The sequence below is a fragment of the Vidua macroura genome, chromosome 2 (genome assembly GCF_024509145.1).
Source record: "Vidua macroura isolate BioBank_ID:100142 chromosome 2, ASM2450914v1, whole genome shotgun sequence".
In the NCBI taxonomy this organism is placed as follows: domain Eukaryota; kingdom Metazoa; phylum Chordata; class Aves; order Passeriformes; family Viduidae; genus Vidua; species Vidua macroura.
The window spans coordinates 15,667,157-15,686,911 of record NC_071572.1 but is presented as its reverse complement, the minus strand read 5'-3'; the positions used below and the strand labels follow the sequence as shown (position 1 = coordinate 15,686,911).

Here is a 19,755-nt window from a genome sequence, read left to right as displayed (position 1 = left end):
TATATTTTTAGCATGCAGTTATTCTGATCTATGCACTGTGATGATCAGTCCCACCGTATTCCAGTGGATTTACAAAAAGGCTCCACTTACAATGACCAAACATCTCTGTGTGTGGTGGGATCTTGCTTCCCGCTGTTGGCTTCCATGTGGTGGGTGTGAAGTGCAAGGTGGAACTGGACACTGCAGCTCTGGAGTCCCCCTTTTGCACCTGCCCCAGTAAAGAGGACAAAGCTAGGCTGTACAATGAGACACAGGAGCTCTGAAGGATGGCTGGCAGCTTCCAGTGTAGATGTCCCCCACTAAGGACACACTCCTGAACCTGGCATGAAGGGGACTGGCCTCGAGAGATCACTTCCTGAGAGGGGATGCCAAGGTACAGTCATAGCACAGCTTCACTCAGCAGGCAGGGAGAGCCTTTTGGGGATGCAGGACTGAGGTATGAGAGGAGCTCAATCATTGAGCCAAAAAAGAAAGCCTGTCCTGTCAGCTGCTGATGGCACAAAGAGCCCTCTGGCCCCTGACAGAAGGGGGGTGGCAGGGGGAATAACTGTGAAACATCTAATGCTGGGAATAAATGCCACATGAGACTGAAACTGGGAGTGGGGAAAAGCCCTGCTGCTTGTACTTAAATCCAAACTGTTTGATTCTATAACCCACATCCTCAATCCCTTTTTTTTCAGTCATGATTCTATGCAGCAGCTACTTAATATTCCAGATGTGAGTGGTCCTTTAAGCAGCACTTGAATCAGCCTGCAGCTACAGCTGCCACCACTGGTAACCTCTCTCTCCTGCTTTCTGGGCAACTCTGCTCCTGCCTGCTGACCACTCCAAAAAGTGCCCAAGGTTGGACTTGGACTGACTCAAGCTCCCCTTCACTCAAGGCCTTGGCTACTGCCAGAGGGGTGACATATTCCTGCAGTGTCCCATGCCCACATGTGGCAGGCCAGCTGTTTCACTACCCCACAGAAAGTGGCTGCCCCTTTGCAGGGCAGCCAAGGACTGTGTGGCTCACCTGCACCTTCCAGGAACAAGCGGGACTCTTTCCCTGAGAAAGGAGACTACAATTAGCAGGAGAGAAGCCAGACAAACTTTGTACTCCACCCATTCAGTTTTCACAGTTACCTGTGGGACCAGCAGCTGAGGGAGATCAGTGGCACTTTTGATCTGTCTAGTCTGACAAACCCACGTCCCTGTCATAGCAGAGGGAAGGCAACAGTGTGAGCAGGGGGGACACTGGGCTGGGGAGCTGGGCTGGGGCCAGCATGTGGCATGAGCTCTTAGCTGGACACAGGTCCTTATCCTGCCAGCTCCTCCCCCCAGCCCCGTGCCTGTCTCCAGGCACACCCAGCTGCCCCCAGCACTGTGTGGGTGCTCCTGATGCCACAGCTGCAAACTGCTTGGGGCAGCAGGGCCCATCAGGCTGGCATGAGCAGCTCTCAGGTGAATCTGTTTTAATTCACTAATGCCCTTTTTTTCTGAGGCACAGGACAGGTCTGTTCACCTCTGCCTTCTTTCCATAAATGAGTTTCCAGGGATTGGGAGCTGGCAGTGCCATCCTCTGCTGGCTCCCGAGGGAAGCTGCACAACCAAGGAGAGTCTCTGGCAATTAGCTCAGCCCTGCACAAACTGCAAAGTCTTCCTGCATTTTATGTGGGAGCACACCCTGGCCACTGCCAGTGCCAGCTCTGCTTTGCAGCAGCCTCACACACACAGGGGCTCCTCAGCAAAGCGGGGGGTCTGTGTAAAACCTTATTTACATAAATGGGTTTGCACTGCAAGGCACTCTCCAGTTGCAATGGTTCTTTGCTCTGAGCAGTAACACAGCAGCAAGGTGCAGCTGTGCCTGACCCTGCAAGTAACACAAGTTTGCTTTCCACTGGCCTTGTCTTTGAGTACCACCCTTCACCACCAGATAGATACCTAAACTCTTCAAATTACCATATAAACACTTTCCAATTGCCTGCATTCCACATGGTAATTCATCGTGATCGTCATGAATATACCATAACCTAGGTCATACTGTGAATTTGATAGTAAAGACACCAATGACACTCCCATTTAAAAACAAAGAAGTCTTAAAGGGTGTCCAGGTATGTTAGGCCATACATTTCATTGCTTTAGACTTCAATGCAGCTGCATGGAAAACCAACGTCAGCCTTCTTGTTTCTGAAAAGAAACTCACACAGTAGGTAAAAAAAAAAAAAAAAAATTAGAAGTCTAAGCAAAAAGTCATCTTGCATCTCTCTCAATCTAGGATTCAAGAAGAAAAGCAAAAATAACTGCTACTACTTTTTGTATGATACTGAGTAGAATAAAAAAACCATCACCATGCTCTTGTTGTGCTTATGCTCTGCACTGTCACATCTGCTTAAACTAGACAAAGGATTTTACTTCCTTTCACTGGGAAACAAGCCAAGTGAGCTCTCATAATACACATGAAAAGTTTAAAAAACCCACACCAAACAATAACAAAGGCAAACCCTTACAAAACAGGCACCACGCCAATAAAATAACTTCCACACCCAAGTGCTAATTGTACCTGAACTGTCACTTTATACTGGCCCCTGCACAGGCCCATGGTTCCCATGGTGGGTAACAGGGCTCCTGGTCCTCTGGACTACCAAACTCCTCTGGTCTCTGAAAAAAAACATTAAATCACCTCACACTAAGGCCTCCTACACGTACACTCTCTTGAGTCAGATCCCAGATACTGCTATAGAGCAGTGACTGTGTAGAGGGACAGCAGGCAGGCTGTCAGGCTTATATAGCTCAGGAAGTACTTATTTTTACAGGCCTATCTGCTCTTTTCACCTCTACCTGGCAAGACAGAATTACTCTGATCCTTTCTGCTCACATAGCAGCAGTGCTACTGAGGGAGCCTGTTTGTGGCCATGGGATGCTGAAGTTACTACCACTTTCCTAAGCTGTTAGTCAGATGCTGACATGTGGCTGGTGGCAAAGCCAGCAGCACAGGCACAAGGAAAACCACAGCCAGTGCCTGGGGTAAGACATAGTTTTCCTCTCCAGAGGCTGCCAAACTGTTTTCAGTTTAAATGGCCATGGAGTCATTTCCATGCAGGATGCATCTACTCCCTGCAGCACATCAGAGCCTCCAACTGACAGCATTAACCTGGGAACTGTCTGCAGGAAGACTTCCAGGCAGCCCAACCCCTAATTACATGAGACCAGTGTGACTTCAAACTAAAAAGAAGAAAAAGAAAAAATTGAAAAGGAAATAAAAAGAAAAAAAAAAAAAAAAAAAAAAAAAAACAAAAAACTAAAGAGAAACATCAAAGCCTTCCATAAACTCATGCTACACTGGAAAAGGCACAATTATGCCATTCTTAACTCTGAGGCTGTTTGCAAGGGAAATGATCAGGAGACTTGGAAATGGTGCTCAAGTGGATGAGGTTTATCTTGCTCCATTCAGAGGAAAGGATTACAGGCATAAAACTGTCTGTCACACTGGAGAAGCTGGAGTCTTGAGATTTTGCCTCCAAAGTCTTGGGGATGCAGGGAAGGAAGCTATTCAGATTAAAGACAGATGCAGCTTCCTGACAGAGGCCATCCTCACAAATTAGTGGATACTGTAAGATGTTTGTCCCTACTGGCATTAGCCCTGCACTGACTAGGTGCAAATGAGTAGAGAATCAGGATAAAAGTGTATTAGAAATATCACCACATCATTTCAAGTAATTCTTACACCTCTAATTTCAATTTCCCTGGATGTTTCATACTGTGCATTAGTGATTCACAACGATGTACATTTACACACAACAGGAGAAAAATTAATGAATTCCATCACTTCCCTTATTTGTGAGTCTCTGTGCCCAAGATGCAGCTCCCTTGTTTTATTATGCCTTTTGATCTCCACAGAGTAATCTGTTTCCCCCTTGGCAGAACTGTATAATTCTTGCTAATTTAATATGAATTACATTTATGCACTTTGGGCAGAATAACCCTCATTATTTGTTATTTCTCACACACTCTTCTAAAACCAGGCCAAATTCCGGCTCCCTGTCCCCAGCAGTAGATGTGCACAGAGCATCTCCAGCAGTGCCAAATGCTGAGTGAGTGCATGGCACACACAGAGGCAGCAACCAAGGTGTTCATGACAGGGAACTGGGGAGGAAGAGCCTCGGAGCCTTTCCTACCATGTGAGGCATCACTTACTGCATTGCACAGCCTGTGCTGGGCAGGAAATCATGTAAATAAATAATTATGGCTTTTGTTAGGTAAGTCATGGTGCCATAGGCTCCGCTGGGAGCACTATCATAAAAAAAGTGGCAAATTCCTGTGGCTGTGTCTTTCTCCAAGATACTACCAGTAGCTCCAAATGATTTCTGTAAAGACACAATCAAAGAAGTAGAGCAAGTTAGGCATGAATGCTTATACATTGGGAAAAAACCCCACCACATTATGATTTTTTATTTGTGCTGATTACTGAAAGCAATTCTCTTTCCCCTCATGAAAACCTTAATCAGGATTACAATAGGGCCCACATGACTTAGTTGGATCAGTGCAAGTAAATGAAGAACACATAACTTCATGGATTTTTGTCCTTTGGGGGGAATGGGTGGGATTAGTCAAATATTTGTAATAGTAATGCCTTGATAAAGCAGAACTTCACTTCAATCTACCCTTGTACTTCAGAGCTTGTTAGCCACTACAGTTTTATTCCCTTATTAAATCTCCCACGATTCTTACATTAGTTTTCCCAAATATATTTCCAGAAGATACTTAAGTGATTTGGTCTGCCTTTATAAGAGAAAAAGCCAGAACAAAATCAAGTTCATCGCACACATTAAAAAAAGAGCAGGAGATAATTTTGAAAGGAGGAGGCTTCCCCCCACTGCCCTTTGAGCTCACCAGCTCCTGCAGAAACAGGTCATTGGCCATGTGCACGATTCTGTCCACGTGGATGATGCCCCCGATGCTGTTCACCTCGATGTCAGAGAGGAACGTCAGGACGAGAATAGCTTCCACCAGGAGCTGCCTGTACTCGGGCTGGGGGACGTGGTTCAGCACTGACTCCACGTGCACTGCAAACTTGATTTCGCACGGGGTCATCTGGCAAGTTTGAGTGGAAATGGAAAGACAAACTGACAAATCCAAAAGACTAGCTCCTCACATCCTGCAAGCACTGAAACATATGCTCCTCTCCGCACATGGGGGCAGACTGACTGAAGCGAACAAAATGTTTGTGCAGCTTTAGCACTTACAGAAAGTTTTCGTGTTGCTAGACCTGATTCTGCAAACAGTTACACAACGTCCAGAAGCCTGCTCCAGCCCTGCAACCCATCACACACACATCTCACTTACATTCAGTGCTGCTGATGCTTAGCTGGCACATTAACTCTTTGCTTCTCAGGCTGTGGTCTCGCACATTCTGCCTTGTACATATCTTTCTAGCATTGCAGGTGAGTTGCAAAGCCAAACTTAGTGCTGAGTTTTAAAAACAACTACCTGCTTAGAGGGGTGATTTTTAAATAACCTCTGAGCTTTGCTATGCAGGAATACCACTATTCTGTTTGCAGTGCGGTTTAATTTGCACTGGCATAGCTCTGTGGATGTTATGCTACCTTAGGAAATTTGTTATTTTATTTTATTCAATTGCTTTAAACAGCAAAATTAGATACTATCCAGATACTATTAGATACTGACAGGTTAAAAATAGAAGTCTCTTTATCTACACAATAGGGATAAACAAAGCTCTCCTTACTGAGAAAAAAAAAGCCACAAACCCCACCACCATTTAAATTTGGCAGAAAATTCCAGCTGCTCTCTTCAGCTGTTACCACAGTTCCTCAGAAAAGAAGGAAGCCAGAGACAAATCTGAGAGAAACATTCAGGAAAAAAGTCTTGGGCATACAAGCACCACTCTTGCACTGATGGATTTCTATTCACAAGAGTTTGTTTTATAGATGTGAATTCAAAATTTGCCAGTGCACCTGAAGACAGAATCAGCTAAGAAAAAGTGCAAGAAAATATTATGGATTTAAAGAGCCAAAGCTTTGGTTAGAAACAATCATCCTTAACTGGTATTTACTTCTGACACTGTGAAGCCCAAATACACTGCCTGCTGTTGCAGCATATAAAAAAACAAGTGGCAAGTAATGTGTCCTCTTTATTCCAGCAAGTCTGTGCTGCCTCACCTTCCCCCCAAAAGGCTGCTGTCAGCCACCATCTCTGCAGCCTCCCAGTGGGCACAGGGGGACAGTGAGGGTGTGCAGAAGGCAGGCTCAGCAAAGGGAAAACCTGTCACAAGCCTCCTCCCAGGGCTGCCTGGCAGGAATTCACCTGCACAGATCCAGGGAAGCTGTCAAAGGTGCTGGGGGAAGGTCCAGATGTTCTAAAAGTAAAACCAAGGATCTGTAACAGAGGCCCTGCTGCATCTTACACTGTCAAACCCTGTATCCAGACATGTGGCTAGAAAATCATGGGCATTTTACTGTACCTCTCTGGTGGTTGAAGAAGGAAGGACATACCCATCAATGGACAGACCATGGCACTGAAACATTTCAAGAGTGAACAGAAATTAAAGTTCTTGCAAATCAATTTGAGGGTTCTCTGTTCTAAGCCAATATGTAACAACTTTCAGTTAGGAAAAAAGAAAGCAAAGCAAAAACCCCCAAATGACATAAAAAGCCCTGTTCAAAAATATTATTTTATCCTTCCTGAAGAAGTTATTATGTAACTGGCAAAGATTAGAAATTGCTTGACATGACACACCAGAGCATGCTGTGCTCCAGCCCAGCTAACGAAGCAGAGCACTTCAGGAGCCACTACAGCAAAGGCACACAAAGGAGGGAACAAATCGATGGGAGCATTCTGCTGGAAGAGATTTGGAAATAAAAGGTAACACAAAAGCAAGACAACAGACCACAAAAGCAAGAATCTTTTTTTCATTTTCGCTAGAACAACATTTAGTTATGCGTTTCAGATCCAGGACACCACACCTCAGGATGTCAACCACTGGGGGAGAGAAATAACAAGTGGTATAAAGAAAACAATGACAAAACCTTAATGGTGAAAAGGCAGGTTAAGGAGGGACACATCTGGGTACATGAGGTGTAGAATAGAAACATACCAAGAAGAGGAGGCAGATTTTATGAATAATCCAAAAAGATTTTACGAATGAAATATTGAAGACAAATACAATTCATTTTAACAGCCAGAAAAAACATACAATTACTCCCAGCTATTACATTAGGTCAGAAGTGATGCTTACTCTACTGGAATATCCTATTAGTAAATAGCCAAGAGGTCATATATGATTTGTCTTGGCTGACATAAACACTAACAGCTTCAGTGTAAGGGATTTTAGAAGGACAAACCAGCCTAAACTGGTGATGCACTCTTTTCTCAACTAAGCAAGCATGAACAGCTCAGTGCTGCAAGTTGCCAAATGCTGGTCTGTATTCAGCAAAGCAGAAAAACAGGTGCATAATCACTTTGAAATAAGTTAAAATTTGTAATTCCCCTCTCCTTCTTCCTGGAGAGTTGCATTTTGTTTTTTTTACATTTCTGTACCCCTGATATCCAAGGTGCTAGCAAGGACTTACTTTTCACTTAAAACCAAACTAACAAACAAAAAAGGTTAAGAATGCCATACAGCTCAGAAGAGCCAGCAAGAGGTCTCAATGCATTCTGGAAGAGTTAGAGCAGTTTCCTACTTCATTTCTCATAGCCTTTCTGAACTGGAGCACAGAACTGCATTGCACTGCAGTGCCCTTTAGGTGCACTGACAATGTGCATTAGGCCAGGGGATGCACAACAGGCAGCGGTGGAACAGAATCATTCAGCCAAAATTCAGCATTGGTGGTTTCAGAGAAAAACACACTTTCAAAGAAAGACATGAACTTTTGCTAATGGAGCCCTTTCATGTTCAAGAGACACCCTTCCACCAGTCACTCTGGTTTCCACCTGTTGACCAACTTCCACTCCTGGCAAGATGCCACCCCTGGACCACCACCTCCCCAGGTTGCAGCTTGCTTGCTTCCTCCACAGCATTCAGCTTACCTTCTGAAGGATTTTCCACACTTTCTCATAAAAGCCAACAGGAACTCTGTTAATAGCACCATCAAGCCTCCTTCTGCGCAGCCATTGCCCTTTTCTGTCGCCCCAGCTCATGTCTGCACTGGAGCCAGTCGGAGAAGTACTGGTGGGAGAGGATGGAGTACTGCCCCTCTGTAAGGACATTAAAGCTTTGGTTAGTTGCTTTCTACCATCCCAAGTGCCATTCCTGGCCAGTACATTTCTGTTATAATGCTACCTTGGAACCAGGGAAAAAATACAGGCCTTGGTGTCATACAGGATGATGGGGTGGGACTGATCCTTCATCCTCATCTCTCCCCTTTGCAACAAGCTTCATTTCTCAAGTACTTCCATCATTTCTCAACAAAACAGGCAAGCACTTCAACATGGCATAACCCAGTCATCTTCACTGCTTGGTTTAATGCAACATCTGACTATTTTACCAGGCACGAGCTGCTTCCAGGGCAGTATCACTGGTGTGCAAGGTGGGGGGATCTGCACGTAGGTCCAAATCATTGGACATGGGGCTCGGTGTTGTAAAAGTATCAAAGGGTTCATTAGTCCAGCAAGAGAGGCCCTCATGCAAAAGCTCCATTAAAGTAAGTAGATTAAAAATTGACTTAATGAGGCCACAAAATCATCATGCCTGCCTCTCTGTAAGTATCAGTCTTGTTTCCTTTAGTACCCTTGTTGCTCTATTATTTTACTTTACCAGGTCTAAACACTAAATTAGGCAGCAGATCATTTTCAAAGTTGGGGCAATACCACCAAATTGCTGTTGTGATTTTCACACATACATTCTGCCCATTCCTTGCACTCCCAGAGACTGTACTCTTCTGTGTTCTCCTTCCTTTTTGATACCTGTTACTTTCAGCCCAGAAAGGACTTCAAAGTGCCATCTTAAATCTCCTTATCTCCAAATAAGAAGCTACTTGAGCAATGTAATGGGGAAGGAGGAAAATGACTGCAAACTGCATGTTTGGAAAGCCCAGGCTCGTAGACTCTAGATAGCCCTGCAAAATGTCCCCAGCAAACAGTCCATTTCCACTGCTACTAGTGTCCATGAGGCACACGTGGTGTTCCTTTGATGTTCCAATGTTTGCTGTTCCTTTCCCCTGCAAACTGACCATGACAGACAGAACATCCTGCCCTGTAGCTGTGTTTCTAGGGCATTTGGGAGGTGTGCCACTGACATCTGAAGATGCAGACAGTGAGAGCTTAAGAAGAGCTACAGTTCTCTGCCTTGAAAGAAGATGACTTCTTGAAGATATACTCATGCAACCCCTATCTCAGCAACTCGAAGCTATTCTGAGTCCCTCACTGTCCAGAGGCTGTCAGCATTTATCAACACTACATTACTTTTATATGCTGAAGATACCTGTAACAAGCCACTACCAAGTAGCTATATCTACTATACTACTTTATCTGCTACAACTGCTTAAGCTTCAGAAGAACTAAGTGGATCTAAATGTGAGACTCAACTTCTACTAGAACATTACTATAAGAATTGGTTCCCAGTGGAGACAAGACAAAAAGGTAGGGCTTGAAAACAAGGTTTTAGGCAGGAGAAGACAGAGGAGGTGTCTAGAACCAAGACCCTTACACACAAACACACACAGAGTGAATAGCAGGTGCAAGAGCTACAGACAGTGTTTTACCGTAGAAGCAAACATGCTGCTGGACATGGAGTGACCCTCATGAAAGAACTACAAAACAAAACCAGACACCAGCGTCAGACAGCCAGGAGAACAGAACACAGACAAGGTTAGGTAACACACAGGTGCAAAAACAATAAATATGGAATAACCTCAGGTACTCAGGGAAAAACTGCAGCAACCCCTGGCCTCTTGCAGTGTTGCACTTCAGCTGATACCAGGGCAGCTGCTGCTGATTCCCAGGGTCACCATGAGGCAGAGCCCACCATGCCAGGAGCCTGTTTGGCAGCCCACGCCATCCATGGAGCTCCCAGCGTGGCCAGCACAAACCACCAGTTTAAGATGCAAGCAAAACCTTCCCTGTGACTCGAGGCCAAGGTAAAAACTGAGCTCCCTACTTCCACTCCCCATTTGCTGTCATGCCACCAGCTTCTCTTTGCATGAGAAGGTCATCTTGCTGGAGAAACAGCAGGCTGCCAACTGGATGGGCAGCAGTAAACAAAAAGCTGCAAGGCAAATTTTTTGCTGAAATGTGGATGCAGCACCTCAGACTTGAAGCACTTTTCTCTAACTGCCCACCCCAAGCCATGCCTTCACATTCAGTGGTAATGGTTCTGACTGAAGAAAGAACAGCCACAAAAGAGGGAGCTGCAGTTGCTCAACACATCCAGAGATGTTAGTACAAGTACTTGAAATATTCCTTGTAACAACGAAGTGTATTCTGCCCCACCCCACCCAACCCCCTGCCAGAGTGACACTACATTAGCTGCTAGTCAGTTATTCAGAGAATGCAGTGAGATGTGGCAGGAAGCAGCAGGAAAGGCCAAGTGGGGAGGGGCGGGGGGGTACAAAAATAAACCCAGCCAAGTCCTCTTCTGTGCAAAATACCAAGTTTCTGTGGAATGTGAAAGCAACAAAGGAACTATGTTTCTAATGTCAGGAGAGGTCCAAGTATTCCAGCTCAGGCCCACCTCTGTATTTCAAACAAAATAATGCTGCCATCTAGTGCCTTGTCCCTCCTCCTTCCTGGAAAAGCCCTGAATCCAGACACCCCGGTTTGACTGGGAGGCCTGCTCGGACTGATCTCCAAGGCCACCTCAGGGCCAGAGCAGCACACTCGGCAGCACCTTCACAGCCTCCCCCACACCCACGATGATGCTCCGGCAGTGGCACAGCTCAAACACAGCAACCAGGTCTGGGGTCTCTGCTTCCCTGCCTGACCATGTCCCATGAAGAATCATTAACTGATCTTTACTGCCACCAGCAAATGCTTCATGTTAAGACCATGTAAAAATGCCACTCCTTTCTGATGGCTTATTCAATCTGTTTCATCAATCAAAGGAAAACATCAAATATTTCCTTCGATGAGGCTGCTCAAAGCCCCATCCAATCTGACCATACACATTTCTAGGGACAGGGCATCCACAACTTCATTAGGCAACCTGTTCCACTGCCTCTACCCCTTCATCATAAAAAAGTGTCCTTGCATCTAATCTAAACCCACCCTTTCAGTTTAAAACTGTTGCCCCTTATCCTGTCACTACAGGCCTTGGCAAAAAGCATCTCTTCATCTTTCCTTTAAGCCTCCTTTATATATTGCAAGGCTGCAATAAGGTCTTTTGGAGCCTTCTCTCTGTAGTTTGAATAACCCATGAGGAAAAATAGACTCTTTCTTACAAATATATTTTATTTGACCACTACCTTTCTATTTATTTAAAGCAAAATAAAAATTACTAATAGAGACACAAAATAGAGAAACCAAATCACTCCTAATAAAACCATTAGTCACATTCATTCAGAGTATTTTGGTTGTGTTTTCTGTGATCTCTCCATATACTCATATAAAGTATAATTTAAAGTACTGAACTTGAATATATATGTATAAATTCTAGCAGTAATCATCCTCCATTCCTGAAGAAACAGAACTGGAAGAAAACAAAAAACAAAACAAGATTCCTTTTCCACCTGTATCTTTTCCAAAAGGCATGTGGTCCAGTTTTGCAACTTGGGCCAAGTACAAGATCGAACACTGCATAAAAGCTTCTCTTTGAAGAGAAGCATCTGACATTTCCTTAGCTAAACATGATAGAAGAGCTGTTTTTACACTGGACACCACAAATGCATTACAGTTTGTTCAAGTTATTCTACATTCAGCATGTGAAACAAGAACAAAAGAGGAAGAATATTTTTGGAGGAAACATTCCTTAACTGCCTTGTATTTAGTGATCAGTTTTAAAATCAAAGCAACTTTGGAAATTTCTGTTATTTAGCAAGAATAAAACCTAACATAACACAGTTCCAGAAAAGCTGTACTTTCTGATGAGCATTGACAGAAAAACCTCACCTGCTTCATCTCACTCTTCAATTTAGTAATACCACTTCTTTCTGTTTTGGTTGCTCCAGAATGCCCCATCTCATGAATAGAAATTGCAGGGCTGGATGAAGAAGAATCTACAGGTCGCACTAAAGAAGCAAATGGACATTTTTAACATTCTAGGGGTAGAAAAATAGATTAAATTCTATCTAAAGTTGAACACAAATAATTTCAGAAATGTGCAATGCTTTTGGTGACAGCATCCTTTCACAGAACCACATCAAGATTTCACATCTGATTGTATCAAGTAAGGGGCCTAAATCCATTCTTGGATATCAGAAACTGATTTTCCAAGACAGTGAGCAATTGTAAATTTAGTCAGAATTGCAACGAGTCTCTAAGGTTCTACAGAGGAGCCCAGGAGACAGCTGATGTGCCAGTCAGGAATATGTGGGCATCAAAGACATGCTTCTTGAAGCCAGGTTAGATATGACTTTTTAATGGCTTCTGTTCTGGTTCAGTAAAATGTCTTCATTTTAAAAGTTTGCCTTCATATTACTGGAAACTTGATACAATCTTATTTCAGTGCAGGATAGCTTCCACCATATGTTTTGTTAATTTCACAGCAGACCTACACATGTACTGGTCACCCATGACTAATATATTACCTATACCTTTATTTTACATGCAGAAAGAATAGAAATTAATTTTTTAAATGTAAATCTATTTTTTAAAATCTAAAAAATTTTTTAAAATCTAAAAAAAATCTAAAAAATTTAGATTTTAGATTTTTAAAATCTAAATTTATTTATTTATTATATTTTTTAGATTTTTAAAATCTAAAAAATAGATTTTGTATGTTAAGTTAGATTGTCTTGTAAGACAATCTAACTTAACATATAAAAGTGAACAACTTACAGCTTCTTTCCACTCCAAACTCTTTCCCACTGAGAATATGATGCAGGAGACTTTTCATATCAAAGGGGCTTAGATTCATCAAGCTCTCTGAAGCTTCTTCACCTAGTTAAACAAAATAAAACAAAACAGAATGACAAATGTCACTGGGAAGACAACGAGCTATAAAGCCAGGAAACTGTGAATGAAGTCCAATCACATTTAACTCTTTTGCTAGCCCTTCCTTTAAAAAAATGAATAGGCAGTCACATTTCATGGAAAATATATTTCAGGACTAAACAACAAACACTCCATGGAAATAACACTTCTTGCCTTAATCTTTATTATGTCCTAGCTTCTGCAAAACTTCACTGAAGCTCATGATGAGAAAGCAGTAGCTCCCTCATAGAACAAGATCACTTGGAAAGGTATGACAGCCATCTCCCAACAGCAGATGACATGTGGATCTAAATTCCAGAGACAGAGTTATTCCATAAATAATATTCTCTGATATTCTTTGAATAACTGGGTGCTGAGGGGAAAGAAACCTTTCATTAAATAAAAAAAAAGTGATCTTCAACGTTTGTAACTGCACATATGAACTAAGAGGTTAATAAAAGGATTTAACACACATCAATGAAAAGATCAACCATGAAGGGTGAAGCAAAAATGATACTGTAAGTACCCTTACAATGAAACTGCTTCCTACCTGAGCATTTCAGACTTCGTGCCAGCTCAGTGGCCATCACCTGGATTATCAGACCAATGCGGAGCCTGAGCATCTCCACAAAAAGACTGGGCTGTGACCGGACGTACATCGCCAAGTACATAATTATCTCCTGTAAAGAAACCCGTAAAGGTACCTGTCAGAGTGGGTCTTCATGGCTTTCCCTGTCTCAGAGCAAACATTGGCACAACACTGGGCACAGTCCAAGAAACTTTTTGCACAGGCTGCATACCTGTGTCAGGACTGCAATACTGATGTCTTGGCCACTGGCTTCGTAAATGAGATCTGTGAGCTCCTCAGGGGGCAGTGGGCTGCAAGAAGTCAAACCACAGATAGCAGTGACTCAGCACAACCAGCGATTAAATTCTTGAACAAGCACTGGGATCAAATCACCCGGAACAAAGGCGCCTACAATTCTACCCTGGGTGGCTGCAAATCCCTCTGAGGGCAAGGAGTAAGGTTTAAAAGAAGATAAAAGCAGCAGACTGGTACCAGCAGGAAGATGAAGGGCAGCCTGTGCCCGAGGCAGAGCTCCAACTTACGTGGTAATGATTTTCTCACGGGGTTCTGGTGGTAGGCCCACTGTAAGTTGCTTGTGGTGTGACAGAAGGTCTGTGCATGCCTATCATTAGGGGACAAAAAGCAAGAGACCTTTCTCTGTGTCATGTGGAAGTGATATGGCTTTTAATTCACCAAATTAAATTCATTCTGTTTCTTTAGCAATTTTTAAATGCATTTCTATTAATTACCAGACATTACGCAAATCCAGCAGAATACTGTTAAATAGTTTCCAAAGATCTCCTGAGGTCAACAGGGCTATGAGAGTTTGAAAGTAGCCTGTTTCCCTGCTCAGTGAAATCAGCAGCATAATGATTAGATTAGGAACTCTACTGGGGCTGGCAGATCAATAAAGGCTTTCATCCTTTATCATATGATAAAGTTTTGTTCTTTATTTAAGACAATCATATTTTTAATCAATGAAAAGTTTGGCAGCATTAGTTAAAAAATCCTGTGTACTAACATATCTCCTAAAATAAACACTCAGCATACTGCATCACATTCCTGATACAGTCTGAAATAGGTACTTTCCCCAGTACCAGAGTGTTTACTCTTTTATATTGACCTCCTTTAAAAGTAGGTGTTCAGTTTACCTGTTTTAGTATCCTAAATCAAAAAACATCACAGAGCAGTGTTCCTCTGATTTTGAAGAGTCTATTTTCACTCCCTTAACATGGAAGAAAACAGATCATCTCTATTCTACTCCCCAGTTCTTTGTCAATACCTTCTCAACTTAACATATATGGCTTTTTGTGAGCATGTCTGTACTGCTCGTCCATTGTGTCTTGAAAAGGCAAAAAGTTCTGTGCTTAATGAAGTACCATGCACAGTGATTATCACATCCTGCTCTCCACTGATAGGACTGTCACTAAAATAAGGCATCCCAGATGTGACAGAGAGCCTAGAAAATAGCCATGAATTACAGAAAGAGCTCCTCAGAAATATGCAGGGGATTACTAGAAAATTAAATACTCTTAGAATACTTGAGAGGAAACCTTTTTGTAATGATCAAAATCATGTCTGTACTCTTAACAGTGGATTTTTCTTGTTATCACTTAATAGTCATGGATATTTAAATGGTTCCAAACATCCATTCACAAGGCAGCCTGTCGACCCAAGGGGATGTAAATGGGCAGGATATGTTTTTGTGTCATCACTAGCACCCTGACATAGCAGTGCTCCAAAAGTGTTCATACCATCACAACAGCAAATGACAATTACCAGTGACAACTGCAGCTTTCAAAGCACACAATTAAGCTTGTCCAATTAACAGAGATGAAATGAAGCCTTCACAACTATTTACAGTGTAACATTCTCAGTCCATGCCAACATTAGCAGAGTTTGCAGTACAGATGAAAGATAAAGATGTAGTAAGACTCTAGATCAGAAAAACAACCGATATTTAATTAAAAATGCTGCACTATGTATGTTGTAAAGTAAAACTAGAAGAAGGGCAAGCACAAACTCCAACAGCAAACTGGTAGTTTTATCTATGTTCCCAGTCAGGAAGCTGAACCAGGATTATTTGTATTTCATACCTCAGCCAGGACTTCAAGTCTCTTTTTGAGTATGCCAGAAATGTAACGGATTAAGCCCCATTCCTGATTGAGGCCTGCCTTTCTGTAGAGCTCATTGAGGAGGCAGTGAACAGTGACACCATACTGTCCATCCAGCTCTGTGTCCCAGTCAGCACCTCTGCCACAAAACAAACAGGAGGTAATTGTCATCAGGCACAATGCTAAACTTTACCACACAGCTGGATTTTGACTGCCTTGCTCACATTGGTGACAGAATTAAATACCAAATGGGACATCTGTGCCTTCACCACAGATTGACTATATGTGGACAAAATCCTCTTGATACCAGGAACTTTCACACTAGAGCACTCACTCAGCTGAGAGCCAGCAACTTGAAAAGGAACCACCTGAAGGATTTCCTGCTAGACTTTGAATTGAGCATTCACATGGACAGTTTGCTGGAGGAACACTCCATGTAATGCTTTTTCAGAGCAGAATTCAACTATATCTCAGTGCTGCTGAAGACTACACCTATTTTGCAGATCCTTCAGGGGGATTTTTTAACTATTTCTCTTTCTTAGCTATTAACTAAACTTCTGTGTTGCTTATGTCATTACTGAAAAAAACAAAGGAGATTTCTGTTCCTCTCCTGCTTTTGAAATTCATTGCACTATGGCTTCTCTTTGGCAATGTTTTGAACTGTCACAGAATGACTTTTCAACTCCTGCTGACAGAATCCACCAGAGGTCCATCTGCCTGCCCAACAGATTCTCCCTTGGTGAAATTACTGGTGTTACATGCAGTTAAACAACAAAACATATTTTTTACAGGATTTCCTTTACTCTTTAAGAGAGGATGCTAAACATTTTGCTTGGGAAATCAAGAAGATCAAAGAAGATGTCCACACAGGAGACAGACTAAAATAAACAAAAATGCAGTCCTTGTAGCAGTAGGGAAGACCATCTGTGATTAACACATACTTGTCTTTGCACCAAAAGCTAACTACCTGACAGGTTCCAGCAGTATTCTCCTTCCTGCACAGGAAAAAAAAAACAAGCTCAATAAACACACTTCAGAAGATGATTCTGTTGTTTCTATTTGCATTTTGTTCCCATCAAATCAATTTAAATAACAGGTGTTTACTAACTCCAGCAGATGGGTCCAGACTGCTTCCAAGAATTAAAAACTACCAAATTTTAGCCAGTTGTATACTTAAAGATGCAAAGGGATTAGAGGAAAAATAGTGAACACTCATCAAAATTGCATTTTGCCTTTGGTTAGAAAATGACAAGATGAATTTTCCCTCCACTTTCATTCTTGTGTATGAAAATCACACCAAATCTTTGTGAACTTCAAATGGAGTGTCACAAATATAGTAGGGTGTGCTCTCATTCATTGAAAGGATTTGTGCATCTAATTTGTGAGCCCTGGAGACTTTATGTATTTGTAACTGTGTGCCAATCAACTACAGAATTTGCACAAGTCTTCTTTTGTATCCAAATAATTCCTGTAATCAAACTAACTGAAAATATGATTGTTAAAGCACAAAGTATTTCCACTGTCCCCTCAAAACACAACCTGAACAGTGGACCTTTTGCACAAGAATAATCAGATAGCTGTGACCAAACTTAAAGATGCTGAAGTTCATACTAAGGCAACTTACTTGAGTATATGCAAGATATACAAGATATCTGCTTGATCATGGAGTGTTGGACATTCCTTCAGCTGGTCAACAAGCTTCCTGCAATCCAAATCACCATGAGCATCTTTAGGTAAGTGCAAAACATTTTCATGGTCCTGATAACAAAGATGGATGAAAAATCACAAGACATGACCTTGAAAAAAGTAGATCTGCAACTTCCTGCAACTTCAAACTCTCCATTAAAAAAAAAATCACAACAGACTTGCAACAAAGCTCTGCACTTGAAATACAGACACATCACTTGTTCTTGCCAGGGTACTGCAGGCACAGAAAGGAGACTAACCCCAAGAAGCACAACCCCTAGAATGGAACCTCGTATCTATTTTTTTTTTTTTTTTTTGACAAAAGAAAGAAATCTGGATACTGCATAATTTTATCCGCATACTTTTCCTGTCATCTTATGTTAGTTGTAAAGAGAAAAGCAGAGAGATACTATCCTTTTTTTATTGAAATAATTTAGAGCTTTTTGAGTTCCATCTCTTAACCTGTATATAAGTGGCACTTTGTGAATGCAAATATTGCCATTATAAGTTTTGCAAGTAAAATGATAACTAATCAGATGATGCAATCTTATGGTGAATTCTTGGACGAAAAGTTGTTTTGTTTAACAAGCTATTCAGCAGTTTATATAATCCTAAAATACCATTTCCACAAACAGAGCCTTGTGCAGAGCAGAATCCTTCAGGAGGCTGGTACAAACTCTTTTAGCCATTCTCAGCAGCTGGTCACATATACCAAGACAAAACAAGTGCCCAGCACAACCCCATCTTCATGCCTTGAGGTGGGATTTGGCTGGTGCCTTAAGGACATTCACACATTCCCTCTTGCCCAGATGTTACTATAAGTAGCATTTCTTGGAAAACATCTCTAAAGCCTGTGAACATCCTGTCCTTCCCCTTGTGTTCAGCTAGAATAAAGACAATGACAACTTTTGGCTTTTAAAAATAAAGCAATCATTATGTTCTTTTCTGTTTTGCACATTCAGTTAAAACCTTTCCACTTGATAGTGTCTATTTGACTAAAAAATTACATCCAGCCAAAAAAAAAAATTCCAAAACAAGGGAGTGCCTTGGACAGAATGGCTTGTCAGTGAAGAAAAATGAGATGTGGCAGAGGGTTTGGAAGGAAAACACACGGAAAGGCTACAGCATTGCATCCCAAAACCACAAAAATTCCCACACCGTACCTTTGTCCCAAAGAAATGAGGATTATCAACAAGATTCAGAGACTTTCGGTGTGTGTTCAGAACTTTAGTGGGAAGAGACATAGACATGGCTGAAAAGCAAAGTCACCAGAACAGAAAGAAAAAAAAAGGCTTTTTCAGTAACATGAAAATCAAAAACACCCACATGAAGCAGCTTGACTAGGTAAAAATAACAGAAATACCTCCAAGAATCAAAATACAGAGGCAGTGCTTCTGACATGCTGTGCATGTACATGAGACAAGCTCATGTTCTGAACCTTATCTCCTTGCAGGTTTGCTCTGAGAGTTTCTGAGATCAGTATGTCAGAGGCTCAGGGGCTTACATGCTCAACTGAGACCTCTTATTTGACCCGTGACTCTGAAATCCTGCAGCCCAATGACTTGACCCTGTCAAGTGTTTTAAACATTTCAACCAGAAATGAGTGGAGAAAATGGCCTAACTGGTAAGATTTCATAATTAAAATTATAATGCTAAACACAGGTTAATGCTTTGTTAACTTCATATGCTGAATTCAATGAAAGAACAGATGATGTGGCACATGAAAGATGTTAGAAAAAACTAACAGAAAAGCTTGGATGTTATTAATTTACACTGAAGTTAAGAGAAGTCTTCCATTGACCAGGACGTTGAATACTACATATCTACATATAAAACAATGCATATGGTTGGAATCTATTTACAAATTCAGCCAAAGTCTTATTTTGGTCTATATATCCTCTAAACAGGCTATCAGAAATGTAGCATAATTAGAAAGACTGCTCTCCCTCTCTATTCCATTTGTTCTTACAAATTTAGAAAGTACATGTGAATATTTATGTTTTTCTTGTATTGAAACATTTCATTTCACAGCAACTTTATTAAAATTAAAAAGTACATTTTGTTTGCCTTCATACAAGCAAAGACAAAAAAATTAATTAACTGATTTGGGTTCTAAGAAGCTGTAGCAGCTTCCATAAAATTAACTTTGATTAAATGTTACATTTCATTGCAGGTGTACACCATGACACGGGATACTGTGGGAACATAACAGCAACAGCTTTTAGTCATTCTTACTTGTTAAGGAATTTCTTATTTCTTCTCTATACAGAAAGAACTAGTGGCACAAGTATGTCAAAAGGTGTCATTTTTAAATACTTGAACTTACCC

General features: G+C 41.7%; 1 protein-coding gene across 2 annotated transcripts in view; it reads right to left on the bottom strand.

The window, feature by feature from the left end:
* Window positions 1-751: 751 nt before the first annotated feature.
* PHKA2 (phosphorylase kinase regulatory subunit alpha 2) overlaps window positions 752-19,755 on the bottom strand; it is a 45,496-nt gene continuing 26,492 nt past the window's right edge. The window contains exons 20-32 of one of the 2 annotated variants that reach the window (XM_053971533.1): window positions 18,591-18,679; window positions 17,366-17,499; window positions 15,724-15,880; window positions 14,170-14,249; window positions 13,860-13,938; window positions 13,610-13,739; window positions 12,925-13,026; window positions 12,037-12,155; window positions 9,696-9,743; window positions 8,023-8,190; window positions 6,458-6,511; window positions 4,870-5,070; window positions 752-4,343 (exon numbers count right to left, since the gene is read on the bottom strand). In XM_053971533.1, coding sequence (XP_053827508.1) covers window positions 4,170-4,343; window positions 4,870-5,070; window positions 6,458-6,511; window positions 8,023-8,190; window positions 9,696-9,743; window positions 12,037-12,155; window positions 12,925-13,026; window positions 13,610-13,739; window positions 13,860-13,938; window positions 14,170-14,249; window positions 15,724-15,880; window positions 17,366-17,499; window positions 18,591-18,679 — 1,535 coding nt within the window. In that variant the 3' untranslated portion in view covers window positions 752-4,169. The remainder of the gene's footprint in view (window positions 4,344-4,869; window positions 5,071-6,457; window positions 6,512-8,022; window positions 8,191-9,695; window positions 9,744-12,036; window positions 12,156-12,924; window positions 13,027-13,609; window positions 13,740-13,859; window positions 13,939-14,169; window positions 14,250-15,723; window positions 15,881-17,365; window positions 17,500-18,590; window positions 18,680-19,755) is intronic. The other variant, XM_053971534.1, reaches the window with a different exon arrangement.